The sequence below is a fragment of the Camellia sinensis genome, chromosome 15, assembly GCF_055761805.1.
Source record: "Camellia sinensis isolate YWXY chromosome 15, ASM5576180v1, whole genome shotgun sequence".
NCBI lineage: Eukaryota > Viridiplantae > Streptophyta > Magnoliopsida > Ericales > Theaceae > Camellia > Camellia sinensis.
In genome coordinates this window covers 140,093,206-140,108,756 of record NC_138975.1, presented here as the reverse complement: position 1 = coordinate 140,108,756, position 15,551 = coordinate 140,093,206, and the positions used below count along the sequence as shown (strand labels likewise).

Below are 15,551 nucleotides of genomic sequence, written 5' to 3'. Positions count from 1 at the left end.
TCAAATGTATGAAAACCGGGGTTTTCGGAAAAATTGTGTAAATGGATAAAGGAGTGTGCTGAGTTTCATCATCTGTTATTATTAATAATAACCGCCATCACAATAATTTGGTCTGAGATTCAAATTCAGATTAGAGCAATTCCTGAGAATATCAAAACTGTACATACCACACCATATGCACATTGTCACAAAATGAACTATGACAGAGAAAAGCAACTCCCTTGGCCAGATATTAACCATCATTCATGGTTTTGGTTCCTCTTTCCAATTCAAGCTTTTATAAATTACAACAATTAAACAACCCAATGCACTTTTTTTTTTTTTTTGTCTCCGGGGAGAAAAGAATAAGGAAATATAGAAAACATGAAAAAAGTACTAGAAGAGAGAAAAGTAACTACAACTACTACAAACATCCCTCGCCCAACTCACCTGGGGCACCGTTGGAATGCAACATTAAGAAGGAAACCGTGATAAATGCGACTGAAGTTCCCGAGTTCCATAAGCAGGCCAGTGCAAGCAAATAAAACATGGAATACACTTAGTTAATGCATCTTCAATCCACTGCTTGTCTGTCCAAAGCTTGTTCTATTCCTTGCACAGAGAGCAAATCAAGTGAAAACCCACATTTATTTTCAGAGAGAGAGAGAGAGACTTGTATGTACATATTGGGCATATTTGATTGGATAGATTAGAGTATGAAATTGGGATTATTAATCCATGGCCCAATTATTCTATGTTTGTTTTAACATTTTGGTTTAGGATTATTAATCCAATGGATAATTAATCCAACAAATTTATAGGATTATTAGTACTGGGGTAGGGTTGAGATTATTAATCTAATGGATAATTTATCCTATTAATCCAATGGATAATTTATCCTATTAATCCAATTAGATAGTGAATATTATTAATACCTCACTATTAGTCTTGTAAATCAAACATGGCCATTGTGTATTGAAGACTTGTATTCTCTCATCCTTGGGCAGGAGGAGCTTTGTATGGTTTTTGGAGGAATGTACATATTGAGACTTGTAGTCTCTTTTGGTTCGCACTCCTCAATGCATATTGTGTTATCTTTTGTTCTTGAGCCATATGTTAACAATGCAAATATAATGTATCAAAGTTCATTTAATGACCGAGCGCTTGCTCTTATGGGGAACATGACGATTTATAGGTTAAAATATGTATGCTTCCACCATTAACACAACTTATATCCCCTATAACTAGAGTACTATACATTTTGTACAATTAGGCCTTTGGTAGTTAGTGACTAATGACCAGTCACAACCCTATCCTTGTTGAGGGTAGTGACACTTCTATTCCCCTGTTGTACTCATGTCCACTAGATATGTAACGGGTAAAGGTATGGGATAGAAATCCCTTTTTCTTAAGTAATAACATCTATGTCATTATATAATACACTATACAAATGTATTAGATGTTCAAGACATGTTTGCATACACATACCTAACTTTTGGATGCCAAAAGAAATCCCTTCACAAGTTTTGGATGTTCAAGACAACATAGTTAGAAAACCCTTCATATGTTTTTCTTTCATTCTTTCATGTGTCAATTACAAGAAATTAACATTCTTCCATGAATTGACATATAGATTGCCAAAAGAAGCATAAAAATGATTAGAAAAATGGTAATCAAACAGTGACATGGTGGTGGTGTACTTGTAAACTTTCAGGTGGCATGATAAATCTCAACATCCTGTAAAAGTATTGCATATATATATATAGCACTTCTCAAATGATTAATCTGAAGAACAATGAACCCAAACATAGACATACACGATTTACCCATATACAACAAATTTTATTAGAATTGCAAACATGTCTTGAGGAATGTGTATTACCAGTTTTGCCCTTCTTGAGGCAGATTTCGATTGTACATAGGGAACTCAAAGAGGAAAGCTTTCTTGAACCATGAGGGCAAGTTCCCATAAACTACAGGCGGCAGTGGAATCAGAGGGCTGGAACAAATAAGGTGCTACACTTAGTTCTTTTTGAAGGGTAAAAATAAGATTTAAAAATAAAATAAAATAAAATAAGCAAACAAACAAAAATGAATCTGACCTGGTTGTACTTTTATATACCCTGTATCCAGCCACATTGCCAAACTTTTTATCCGCTGAAACCTGTTTCAATGTGTAGTTAACACCATGAGCATATCCTCAGATGGCACTAATATTTGTAACTAAACCAAATGAAAGGGATTACAGACCTCAAGCAATGGTATGCCACTGACAAAAAGAAGCAACAATGTAAGGAATAACGGCCCAAGGATAACGAGCCAGTCAGCACCTTTCAATACTGGTGTAGAAGCCACGAAGATTCCCCACCAAAGCAAAATCTGAACACAACATACATCAAGAAACAAAAAATGAAATCAAGGGAAAGAAGTGTTCCACGTGTTAATATATAAAACCTGATAAGGTACAAACGTCTATTATCCAGAAATTTGAGATGACTCTGCCATGCACAGCCAGCTACGTTCCCAGGCCCACTAGAATTAACATAAGTAACTTTCCTCATTTGAATCAATGGCCGCTGTATCAATTATCATAGGTTGGGCAGAAAGGGAAAGGATCTTGGCATAAGCTTAAGCTTAGCCCTCTCTAACAGCTTAAGCTTTTAGATGAGTTGGTGTGTTCAAACCTCACCACCCACCATATAATTAAGATATTTGCATGTGTTTGGCCAGCCTATGAAGGAGATTCAGGTCACACGTGAGGGGCATGTTGAGAATATAAATAATAAAGTTACCTGCGATCAAGGTGGTGAGGTAGCTAAGGGTCGCACAAACAAAACTAACTAGTATTATCCACAATCAGTTGTTGCATCAACAAAATAAAACTTCAACCACAAGATATTTATTTACAAAATAGTAATTTTAATATTGTCTCAAAATTTGTGGCACATAAGTCTAGCTTGAATTGATGAAAAATGAGTGAAGCATTATTTGGGCTCCACATATAAAAGCTGACAGAATAAGCTTGCTAACCTCACCAAAATAGTTTGGATGACGAGAGTATTTCCAAACTCCAACACTGCACCATTTTCCTCTGTTTTCTGGGAAGTTTTTGAAATTCAGCTTTTGTTGATCAGCTGTAGCTTCAATAATGATACCAATGGACCACATAATCCACCCAATTATGTCCTGAGCTTGAATAGAGGGATTTCTGTCACTTGCATTAACTATTGTCACAGGTAAGCTCACAGTCCAGACCCAGACAGCCTACCACCGTTGAAGAATAAACTGGTTACAAACTAAGTAAATATTTTTAACACTGAGCTATAAACTGCATGAACTGCAAACATGTAGTTATAGAACATCCAATGGTCAACGAGGAGGCTAGAATACCTGAAATGTCCAGAACATTGCCAATTTGCCGAAATTGCCACGCATTTCATCAAAGCGTCGATCTTCTCCCCATTGTAAAATCCTGAGAAAAGACAATCAAGAACGATGACCGAAATTAATCTCCAAATGATACTTCTAAAGGAATCTTCCCAGTTCCACATTGCATCAGATGGCACTTGTTAGGTTTTTGTAATTGGCAATCTCGTTTAACAAAACTCTTTTTAGTTATAATTTTATTCGATCTTCTATTTTTTTTTTTGATAAATAAACCAACTTTATTAAAAGGCATCAAGGCGATGCAAAGAATACAAAAGGTAGACTAACAAACAAAAAGCAGCCTAAACCGAAACTACACAAACACATGAATAAAAGCAAGCAAAAGAACTATGAAGACAAATTCTCTACAAATTCAACAAAACACAAAACAGCCGGGTCCACAGTCAACGCTAAGTGAGGCTATGAGTTTTTAGATATGAATCCAACCCGAATTGTGCCTATGTAGAGGATTTTGTGATTTTAATCCTATCATATTTGCCACTTCGCTGACTATGTCGGGGATCAAGCTGTCTGATCAGCTCGCGAGGGTCCAGGGGGCAGCGCCCCATAGCGGGTCCGAGGCAACGCCCCTGAAGCAAAAAGCAAAATTGCAGTTGAAGTTGTTTGTCCGCTCAAACGGCCGATTGTGCGCTCGAGCACAGATGCAATCCTTTCAGAAGTTTCACTCGCTTACAAAAGTACTGGGAGTTGTATTTTTTCGCTTGAGCGGCCTTTCTTACGCTCAACCGTAGATCCTTATTCTGAAACACACGTTTTAGTCAATCCGCTTGAGCAGCCATTCTTGCACTCGAGCAGAGATCGCGATTCTGTTTTTTATAAATCTACAATGAATTTAGTTTCTAGGGTACGGCTTCCAAATCTTTTTCTTAAACATTAGGGTTTTCATGTGGAGCATCTTTGCTTGTTTCCTTTGATATCTGTGAAAGTTTATATCATGAATTGAGTATATTATATCAAAGGATTTGTTTATTTTGTTTTATTCAAAAAGAGAGAGTTGTTCCTCGGTGGATTCCGTAGAATTAGAGCCTAAAGCTTTGGTGAATTCCGGAGTGGCTCATCGTCGTGGATTCGACATCAGTTTTATGGATTCAACGTTGGACAAGACAATTCCGAAGTGAAGACGGTGGTGGAAAAGGCACATTGAGGTCGGTTCAATTTGGGCGTGGATTCGCTCGGTAATTGAGAGTATACTTGTATAATTCTTTTTTGTCTTCTTAGTGGATTGTTTTGTGGCTTTGTTCCATGATTTTTTTTTATCACAATTAGAGGTACTCCAATTATGGTTTTTCCATGTTAAATCGTTGTATCGATTTGTCTTTGATTGTTTGATTGGGATTGTTATTTATTGGTTAAATTTGATACATAATCACAAATAAACATATCGGGGATTTTTAGATTTTACGAAACTGACAAAAAGAAAAACAAAAAAGCATGACATCAAAATAGACTGTGCATGTACACTCACAAATCCTTGTTCTTTTGTAAGAATAAAACAACCAGACGTCATGAACTAAATTTCAGAGATGAGAAAAAGTTCTGGTGGCAAGGATGCACAATTGCATTCTCTCTCCACCTACATGAAGATTCTTGCACTAAGGCGGGGGGAATAGAAAATTTCCAATCCCATTTCCTTGGACATCATTTTCTCATAGATATGGGCATATCAAATTTTCCAAAAATGTTGCAGCTCAAAAAGAAGATGCTCCCCCAAGCATAGTCACTGAGACGGGCAAATTGGTTTTCACAGTGAAAATTTGATGTTAAGCACATCAAGAGGAAAACTAACTTCATGATTATTTCTCCAGAACCTAAAAAATCATTTTCCCCATTTTGCACGTTACTTTCACCCTTGAATCATTAAATCTCCCATTCCACCTTCGGTCTCAAATCCTATAGAATTGACCGAGGTCCTGTCTATAATCATCTTTTCCATCATGTCTATCCCTTTCTCACCTCCATCGAACTAAATGAGAGAGAGAGAGAGAGAGAGAGATTGTAAAGGCGCTCTAAGGCATCATTATAGAAGGCTTTGTTTAAAGGAGTTGCATACAGTGAAGAGAATATAATCAGAATATCCAACAAACGAACTTCAAAAGTGTGAACACTGGGGCAGCACAAATCTAATACTATTTCATGAAGATAGAAATAGACATTTATGAAAAATAAATAAATAAAATAAGCTTTTCATGCAATATTATCTCAATCTTACCTCATCAATAGAAATAGTCCCAGACGAAGACCCCATATTACTACAAGCAATGACAAGACAACCTGGAAAAAATAGTACTGTAATTTCATACATAAGGAAAGAAAACCTGAAAAATAAAACCGCAATATCATACATAAGGAACAAGGTCAAATAAGAAAGTGGGCAGCGTCCGACTGTCGGGTAATATTCTACAATACACTTTTAGACAACAACTCATTTTCTTTCTTTATCAATTTATAAGCATTGGTTTATAGTTTTAATCCAGCATTTATAGTTCTGAAGGAACAACAATAAACATAAGAAGACCTTGAACATTTTCTAAAATGAAAAGAAGCATGGGAGTTGAGTAGTACTATGTTACTAAACTTACAACAATTTGCAGCTTTTTGTAAAAAATTAGCAAGCAGGGAAAAAAGGAGTTTTAAGTTGTGAAGCCGAGGGCCTACACATACAGCTAAAACAGATAGATGGGTGTTTCTATTTTGGGACAATAAATTGTCATCCACATTTAAAGATTATATGAGGGAGAAGTGGTGCAGGACATAATAGAAAAGTCATACTAACATCGCCTACAATTGGTTTTGTAGTGGGCTAGGGTTATAGAAATTTAGTGGCTTTAGGCATTGGAGAAGGTCACTACATTTTCAAGGTGTGAAATTTTTAATTTTTTTAATTAAAATAGCAAACCTATTGTTGATAAAATTAAATATTTGACATAAAATAAATATTAAATATTTAAAAATATGAAATATAATAAATATATAAAATTATATGTTTCGCTTGTCTCGCCAACGTGTTGTGTCTTGCAGTTTTTGAAAATTTGAATGTCCACGTGTCTGTGCCGTGTCGTGTGTCTGTGTCCGTGTCCGTGCTTCTTAGCTATTAAGTTTTATAGGATCGTTATATGGCAGTGAACAATAATTTAAGAGTACCAACTTAACGAAGAAGAAGAAAAAGAATCAAGAAATCCCATCAACAATTCCTTAGGGATCATTCCATGAGGTAAGGTAGCTTGAGTATCACACAAAGTTTAGAAAGTTTCAGAAAATTTAATTTAAAATTTACGACAGCGCTTAGAAATTATATCATTGTTTGTGACGTACTACTACGTTGGACCTTCTCTTAACTCTACTAAGATTTAGACTACAAAATGTAAAACCAAGAAACTTCCTTCATTAAAAACATTCTAGAGCTAACAAATACTACTTCTAAGGCCCAAAAGGATAACTTGACCCAGGAAGGCTAGTGAACCATTACATCGACCACATCTAGCAAATCTCAGATTCCAGAGAGAGTGAGTGAGGTCCATTTACCTGTCTAAAATGCCATGTTCCTTTAAGAACCACGGTCAATACAGCAAGTATAATAAAATTGGTACTACCTGGCAGAAACAACCGCAACTAATCAACATAACCACATGACTGATAAAACAATTTTAGGCATCAAAACTAAAAATTTACAACAATCAAAGCTAACATAATTCATCACTGTTAACATGGAATGGAATTAATACAATTGGGAAATTAATTATATTAAGACAATACTAGCTTCAAATTTCCAAATAAGGGCATATCTTCTTTATACTTGAAAATGGTGAAGGGAAAGGAAAAAGGATAAAGAAAAAGAAAAAGAATTCCCTTGCACTTTCCACCTACTTTGAAAAAAAAAAAAAATTAAATTAAGAAATTCTCTAGATGATCACAAATTATGGAAAAGAAAACTAAATTTAATAATTTGATATTAAGAATTTCTCTCTGGCTTGACCTTATTCATTTATTTCCCTCTCCATTTTCCATCCATTGAACCAAACAATGAAAAATGGTTTCCTCTATGTTTTATTTCCTTTCTTTCCCTTTCTTTCCTTAAAGATTTACATTATGTGAGGATCGACTGATTTTTCAGAAATATAATCAAACCAAACTCTCTAGTGAATAAAATAACAAAACAAAACAAAAATTTCCAGAACAAATTTTCTTCAAGGCTCCACAAAAATAACCAGAAACTACGTACATAAAGTACCTTGACAGTTCCTTCGTGTTTGCCTAGGCCATCTCCAACCCTTACTTATACTTTAACTTAAATTGAGTCAAAGTTCGAGTAAAAAGCTTCATTTGGTATGAGGCACTCCAACGGATAAATTCAAATTTGAGTAAAATTGCCGAAGTGTCAAGTTTTGAGTGGGTGCTAGGAGTTGGAGTAAAAGAGAATTAGGAAAATCTGAGTAGAAGTGCCCATGTGTCAAATTTTGATTGAATAGAAATTTGAGTAAATGAAATGGATATCCCTTGGTTTGAGTGAAAATTTGAATAAAACTCAATTCGTATAGGTTTGAGTAAACGAGTGGGGTGGATTTTAGTGACCTTTTACTCAAATTTAAGTTTGAGTCAAGATTTGGATACGGGTTGGGGATGCCCTTACAAAGAAAGATGAACCAAAATTGTAATTCCGAAACTTGCTATTATGCACTATTTGAAAATTTACACCCTGTTTGGTTTTGTTTTCAAAATTTGTTTCCTAAAAAAAAAATGGTTTGGCTATGTTACATGGACTCTTCAAAATAAATCAAATACTAGACAACGGTATGAGATATGTGTCGGCTACTTTTCAACAGACATTTCTTATTAAATTATATATAACACTATTATTATATATACATATTGTTGTATAATTGTTAGAAATGTCTTTTTGACACCGTAAGTTACGTTACATATGGCACTATTTTATCTCACACCCTTTATGAAAAACATAAAAGTATAACATTTTTTTGCCGAGTCAACGTATTTTTAAATTTATGGTTTGATGAATCTGACCTTTAGATACATACGGCACCTAACACCCGTACTCGAGTCCGTTTGGTGGGGAGAAAAAAAAAAACTGGTATGGTGAAAAAAAATGGGGGGAAAAAACCAACAAAAAAAATACTCAAATGATTTTCTCTTTTTTTGAAAGAAATAATTTTGAAAATTCAACAAAAATAAACACCAAAACGATATTGTTGAATTTTCAAAATTAAATTAATTTCTATTTTTAAGGGGAAAAAAATTAAAATTAAAAACAGATTTTAAAAACAAAATTATCTAAAAATTGAAGCTCTAAACTATTTCCTTATACTTCTGAGCAACCAAAAGCACAAAATCAACTGAAATTTTCAGGAACCACGATCAATTCGAAAACACCACAACAACAACAATAACTGATTATTAAAAGAGAGAGAGAGAATACCAGCGAAGTCAGTAACTTTGTCGAACTTGAGAAGAGCTGTGATTAGGAAGAAGATGAACTGATACCCCACCTGTAACACACAATTCATACAACCTCATCTATACCTACATACATATACATATAGAGAGAGAAACAAAGAGAGAAACTAGAGAGAGAGAGAACGAGACATACAGTCACAAGAGCAGTGAGGGCAAGAAAATGGGAGTCGATTACGGTTCCCATAATCTTCTGCAACTGAAAATGAAGACCACTCTCCTACACACACACAGATACATGATACATACCCATAGCTATATATAGAGGCTCTGTTTGGTCGGGGCTGTGAAAATGTGCTTGTATTTAAACAGCTTATAACTTATAATTATAAACATAAATTAATTTTTAACTTATAAATTAATTTTTTGACCTACTCAAAAAAGAAGTTGACTTCTGATTTTTAAAAAGGTATAAGTTATAAATTATAAATTAAACCAAACACATTAAAATAACTTAAATTAAATTAAAAATTAAAATAAACAGTTTTTAAACGGCACCTAACATGCCATAGACATTGTTATGGCTATTACCAGAGCATAAATTTCTTGGGGGCAGAGCAAGAGCAAGAGGTGCTTCAATAGGATGTACTGTACAACTCAATTAAGCTCAGATTTGACTATCATTTTGGAGCTAAAAAAACACACAAAATAACAAAATAGTTTAAATAAATTAATAAGATAAAACATTAAATCCAACTTAATAATTATATTTCTTTTCACAAAAAATAAAAAAATAAAAAAATTCAAACTAAATAAGACTAAAAAAAAATTTAATATAAAAAATTAACTATATTAACCAATGTCAAATCGTTGGTCCACTGTTCCGTGTGGTTGGTATTTGAACAGCGCTTCCTCCATTTTTTTATTTTTTATTTTTTATTTTTTTTTACAGTTACTTGCTGTTGTATTAGAATTGAAAAGTATTTTGGTCTCAAAAGATATTCTACTTCTTTTTAAGCTCGGGTTTATCTATCATTGTGGAGCTAAAAAAATATAAAAAATAATAAAATAGTCTAAAGAAGTTAATAAGATAAAATATTACATCTAATTTGATTATTATATTTTTTTTTACAAAAAATAAAAAAATTCAAATTAAATAAAACTAAAAAAAATTAATATAAAAAATTTACTATGTTAACCAATGTCAAATCGTTAGTCCACTGTTCCGTGTGGTTGGTATCTGAACAGCGCTTCCTTTATTTATTTGTTTATTTTTTTTATTTTTTTTATTTTTAACAGTTACTTGCTGTTGTATTTGAATTGAAAAGTATTTTGGTCTCAAAGGGCTTTATATTCTACTTCTTTTGTTGAATTTTCTAATTTTTTTTAAATAAAATTAGAATTAGTTTGATAAAATTAAATATTCAAAAAAAAGTTTTAAAAGTTATTTTAGTCTCAATAAAAAAAAAATTCATATAAAAACTTTTTTCACCAAAATATTTTTAAAAAAATTGGTGAAAATTTTAATTTAAAGAGAGTATAAGGTATTAGATTCAAAGTAAAATTTTGTTTGGTAAAAAAAACATGTTAGAAAAGTCGGTGTCGATGACTGGCAGCAACAAGTAGTGGTGGTGATATAGAGAAATGTGTAATATTCAACATATAAAATATTGAATAAGTAACGTGTTACATTTCAACAAATAAATAATTTGATAAATTTCAATAAATAAATATATAGTTGCCCTTTGAAAAAAAAAAAAAAAATGTGTCCTTTTGCCCCCAAAGAAATTAGAGCTTAAGCCCTAATGGCCCAAAAGATTAAGAAATATGCCCCTTTTTTTTTTTTTTTTTTTGGTGAATGTTAAGAAATGGACCTACGACCCAAGTGCCCAATAGTTTAATTGAATTATTATTTTTTAGGTCCTATTTTTCTCATGTGATACTATTTTAATTTTCAAAATGATAAATTATACTGATTGCCTCAAAGTTGGAAAAAAAAAATTCAAGTAATCACATAATTTTGATATAATTATATATACTTTCTATTTTAGTAAGGTTAAAGAGACCAAAACTAACACAAATAGTGTGGAGACAAAAATATAAGTAAGGAAGAATATGCATTTAAGTAAAAAAAAGATGGCAATATAAGCTTGCGTTTGTTTGTGTTTTGTAATTATGATTTGAGAATATGAGTTGTATTTTGAATTTGTGGGGTTTGGAATTATGATTTGAGTGTAAAAAATTTGTTTGGTAAAGAGTTTTGAAAATAGTTTTGATTTGAGTGGGGAATTGTTAATGTGACATTTGATATTTGATACAAAAATTTACAACTCATAACTAAACATATAACTCAAAATTATTTTAAAGCACATAAAATATTTTAAAATTTTCAGAAAATGTTTTTTTCGATTATACAAAAATTAACATATCAATTGCAAAAAAAAAGAAAAAAAAAAAATCACTATTCCGGTCAATTGGCTGGACGACCGGCCAGACATCCCGTCAGGCAAAATTTTCAAAAAAAAATTCTGAAAAGTGCGGCTGAGAAAGCGGCTGAGACAGAGCTCTCCGCAGAATTTTCGAAACGTGATTCTAAAACACTAAATAAACACCATATTCAAACTCTGGTGTAGAAAACTAGTTTGAAAACATATAATTTAACTGATTTTTGATGAAAAGAAAATTAAATATTATGTGAATTAAAGCTTAATGGAGGCTAATATAATTATATCAAAACTATGAGACTTGTTAGATTTTCTTCAAATCTCATGAAAGATTAGTGTAATTTACCCTTTTAAAAATTAATCAAGAGTGCTGCTATTAGCACCTCATTTATTACTTTGGACAATCTATTTTTTTGGAACCCCACTTACAAATTTTGAAACCCTTAAAATTTCTTTCATTCCTTAAATAATACTAAAATTATCCTTACGAAAATTTTACTCCTACTCAAATGCACACTCACACACCCTTAAAAATTATTCTCTCTCAAAACTCTAAAAAAAAACAAATAAAAAAAATAACTCCTCAAAACTCATTCTCTTTCTCTCTCAATGGTGGAAGGAAAATGTTTGTGAAGTGAATTGATCAATACAAGAAACGTGTTCTCTATGACTTCACTTTTTCCTTCGCATTAAGTGCAGATGCCTTCAATTCCAATCAATTTCTTTTATCAACCCTAAACCCTAAAGACAGATATAAATATATATCTATGTCTATGTATAGTTCGAATGGAGCAAATTCGTATTTTGCTCAGTTTCAATCTCGCCCCTCTCTTATCCTCCAAAGTCTCTCTTCTCTTTCTCTCTTTCACTAAGAATGTTCGGATCTGTATTCCCAAACAAATAAACTATGTTCAGGTATGTATTCCCGAACAAATAATCAATGTTCAGGCTTGTGTTCCTAAACTTGATAGAATGAAAACTCCTGCAAATGTGAACATTTTTAACCCTTCAAACTGTATCAATTTTTTATGTTCAAACTTGTGTTTTTGAACAAATAACCAATATTCAGGCTTGTGTTCCCGAACAAATAAGCAATATTCGGATATGTATTTCCGAATTTTGATCATATGTTCGGAAGTTCAATATCCAAAAAAGTACAATAGTTTTCATCATTTTTGACGTGTTTTTCAAGAAACTATCCTTACAAAAACTATCCTTACAAGGCTAACTTCCTCCGAGCTGAGAACACCATCAGAGTTATGAATCTTCTCTAAATTTACATTGTTGTACTCTTCTTGTTTCATAAAATTATGGTTGGTGAAGAAACTTCTACTCATTGTCATTGCCGGAGAAGTGTGTGTAATTTAATGATTGCAATCATTGTCACCGGAATATCGTTGCCGGAGGATTCTCAAGGTTTTGAGGGTAAGATTTGGGAAAGATTGATGGATAGTGATAGAGGTGGGTATTCTCATAAACTCTATCTCATGATATGGTGTGTGGGCTCAATTATGAAATGGAGTGTCCCAAAATAATTAATATCCTCTTTAGTAATTTTTTTAAGGTTATTATTGTAATTTTAAAAAGGTCAAAAAATAGGAGTCCAAAATAATAAATGGTTTGTTAATAACAGCACTCTTAATCAAATATATTTTGTGGTGAAAAGGGCATGGGAATAGAAATTTTTTGAACATAACTAAACACCAACCAAACTATTTGAGTTCAATAGTTGTTCAATTTGTTAAAAATCTGTTCAAAATCAACTCACTATGAAAACAAACCAGTTAGGAACACATTTCCAATCCTAAAAGATTTTCAACTCAAATTTAAACAATCTACTACTCTATTCAATAAATTTATATTTATATCCACTTACAAAAAAAAAAAAAGTAGAAGAAGAAGAAGAAGAAGATACTTGAGTTGGGTTCATTTGATGAATATGCCATTTTTATTTTTTTTTATTATTTTATTTTTTTATAGAACTAATGGTGAATTAGTTCTATGCCATTTTCCTTCACTTCGATTTCTGGCACACAAAGGTTTCTGTTGTATTTATTTTTCATTCTTTCCTAGACTGTATTACTTGACAGATTTGCAAATTCTGAGGTACTAAAATTTGGGTTTGTTTGTACCAGCATAATCAAACAACATAATCAATCTGGGCCTCTTTGTATCTAGGAGACAATTCACTGGTAACTCAGTGCACAACATCGAGAATTATATGCCAATTGGAAGCCGTTTGACAAAATTTGACTGGTAGAAAACAGAATTGACTCTCTAAAAGTCACAAATAACTGTCAAATGCAATGGATTCATTGAAAACACTATCTATTAAGCAGAATGAACATGCAATGTAATGTTGTACTTTTATGTAGTTTGTTTATGATCACTTTGACAGTTGCAGACACTCGTCAACTAAAAATCAAGCTGGTGCAATGGAGACCTTGTCGACCTCAACAATGTACTCAAGAGTCGCGTTCGGGGGAATTTGAACGCCAGAGCCTAAATCAGAGCCCTGCTCGCCAAATCCCAAAATCGGAGGAATAATCACTCTCCTTTTACCACCTGCCTTCATGGACCTCAAAACATACTCTATGCCTTCACACATTCCCTTTGTGTACGGTCTTGACCCCATTACTAGAGCCAATGGCTTTTGTTTGTCACCATTGAACGTGTCTACAAATGCTTCTCTGCTTCCTTCGACATTTCCCTTTAGATCAATCACAACTAGGTCTCCTAGCCTTGGAGAAGCACCGCCACCAACTCTCAATTCATAGTACCTGATTGATATTGCCATTCCTTTTATAAGGAAAACAAAGGAACAATTGTGCTATGTTTGTTTCGGCAAAAAATGTAAAATATTTTCTGTCAAAACAAACAAAGTATGTATTTGAAGTTCAAATATACACCAAGTTAGGTTGGTCACTTGAGAAATTTTTACCTTAGTCCATTAGGCAATAGCACCTCTTCTTGCTTCTCAACATCTCTGGAGCACATAAAGTCAGTTTTACATTAATTATGACGTCAACAATGAAGTTGAACTTCCATAATTGCAGACCAAACAAGAATTTATGCAATTTATTAGATGAAACATTGGAACATCATAATTTATGTATGAAACATGAAGATTTTCTAGTTTGAAAGGTAGAGTTGATGAATGCATACAGACATCGGGAACTTGTTTATTGAAATTAAAATTTTGAATAGCTTTCCAAACGTTCTATTGACAAGTTTAGTAAGAAAAACGAAAAAAAAAATTCATTCTTTGGTTTTACATACCTTGTATTTGTTTCTTGTTGGGAAACTTCAAGGCGGGTTTTGATTTGTTCAGAGACAACACCAATGCCAAGGAAGGCAGCCCAGGCGAGGCCGGCACCAAGCCCAAACCTCCTGGTTAAGGAGGAAGCTATCCAATCTGTGGAATCAGCAGTTGAAGTAGTTACAGGGTTGGCAGGCTTCTCCTGTTGTACTTTTACTGAGACGGGGGACAGTGGCTCTGTTGAGGTTGTACTTAGCTGTGGAGATGGGGAAGGAGATAGGGGTTGAGAAGGTGGAGTTGGTGGCTGAGGAGGAGGAGGTGTTTGGGAAGAAGAAAAGTGGTGAGTTCTTGTAAGTGGAGGAGAGAAAAGTGGTGGAGATCCAAAGAAGGTAGCCATTTTGGGGGATACAACTTTAGTTTAAAAGTTTTTAAGATATGGGGCATGAGGATGCAATCTGTTGTGTCACTGCAATGAGTGGACAATGGTCCCAACCTTATCCTCATGTGTGATGGAAGTTTACGTGGTAGGTTTCTTTAGCATCTTCAGATCTTTTTATGCAGGGTGCTTGGCTGCAGGGAAACCTAAATTAGTTCTCTCCCAAACATACAATGCAATGACAAGAATGTATAGTGTTCAATTGTGATGAATCATGACAGGGCATCGCGATTATGTTTTTTCATCGTTAACTTAGGCAAAAAGGGACACAATTCACACCCTAATATGCTCCATCACAACAGCTTGTTTGGTACAACTTTTTACAATTTGAAAGCTGATAATTAAAAAGATGATAAAACTAACCCATACTTTCCAATAATCAACTTCTTCAGCTTATTCAAGCTATTGATGCCTCATAATTTGTCGACATAAATTTTACCAAACATGCTGACACAGATTTTCCACCCAAAAAAAAACAAACAAACAAACAAAACTATAAGCACTGCCAAACAGGACCAACAAATTGCAAAGTACCGGTTACACATCTTGCATAACTTTGACCTTCTTGAACATAACCCAC

The 15,551-nt window shown here is 33.4% G+C and overlaps 2 protein-coding genes across 5 annotated transcripts; both read right to left on the bottom strand.

Annotated features, from left to right (window-relative positions):
* Positions 1-200: 200 nt before the first annotated feature.
* LOC114256122 (uncharacterized) lies at positions 201-9,189 on the bottom strand. 4 transcript variants are annotated; one of them, XM_082910418.1, is made up of 10 exons: positions 9,029-9,189; positions 8,858-8,927; positions 6,949-7,016; positions 5,636-5,697; positions 3,370-3,451; positions 3,010-3,243; positions 2,230-2,358; positions 2,082-2,143; positions 1,862-1,978; positions 201-585 (listed from the first exon to the last, which is right to left on the bottom strand). In XM_082910418.1, coding segments are annotated over exons 1-10 (876 nt in total). In that variant the 5' UTR covers positions 9,080-9,189; the 3' UTR covers positions 201-584. The 4 variants fall into 4 exon arrangements, with proteins under 4 accessions (XP_082766544.1, XP_028051516.1, XP_028051515.1 ...); XM_028195715.2 differs by having other exon boundaries at positions 201-591; positions 9,029-9,187; XM_028195714.2 differs by having other exon boundaries at positions 201-591; positions 5,636-5,712; positions 9,029-9,184.
* A 4,378-nt stretch (positions 9,190-13,567) lies between these two features.
* On the bottom strand, positions 13,568-15,449 carry LOC114256125 (peptidyl-prolyl cis-trans isomerase FKBP17-2, chloroplastic). Its single transcript, XM_028195721.2, has 3 exons — positions 14,556-15,449; positions 14,218-14,262; positions 13,568-14,056 (listed from the first exon to the last, which is right to left on the bottom strand). Exons 1-3 carry the CDS (start codon positions 14,930-14,932, stop codon positions 13,699-13,701), a joined length of 780 nt encoding a protein of 259 aa, XP_028051522.2. The 5' UTR covers positions 14,933-15,449; the 3' UTR covers positions 13,568-13,698.
* Between the last annotated feature and the right edge of the window lie 102 nt (positions 15,450-15,551).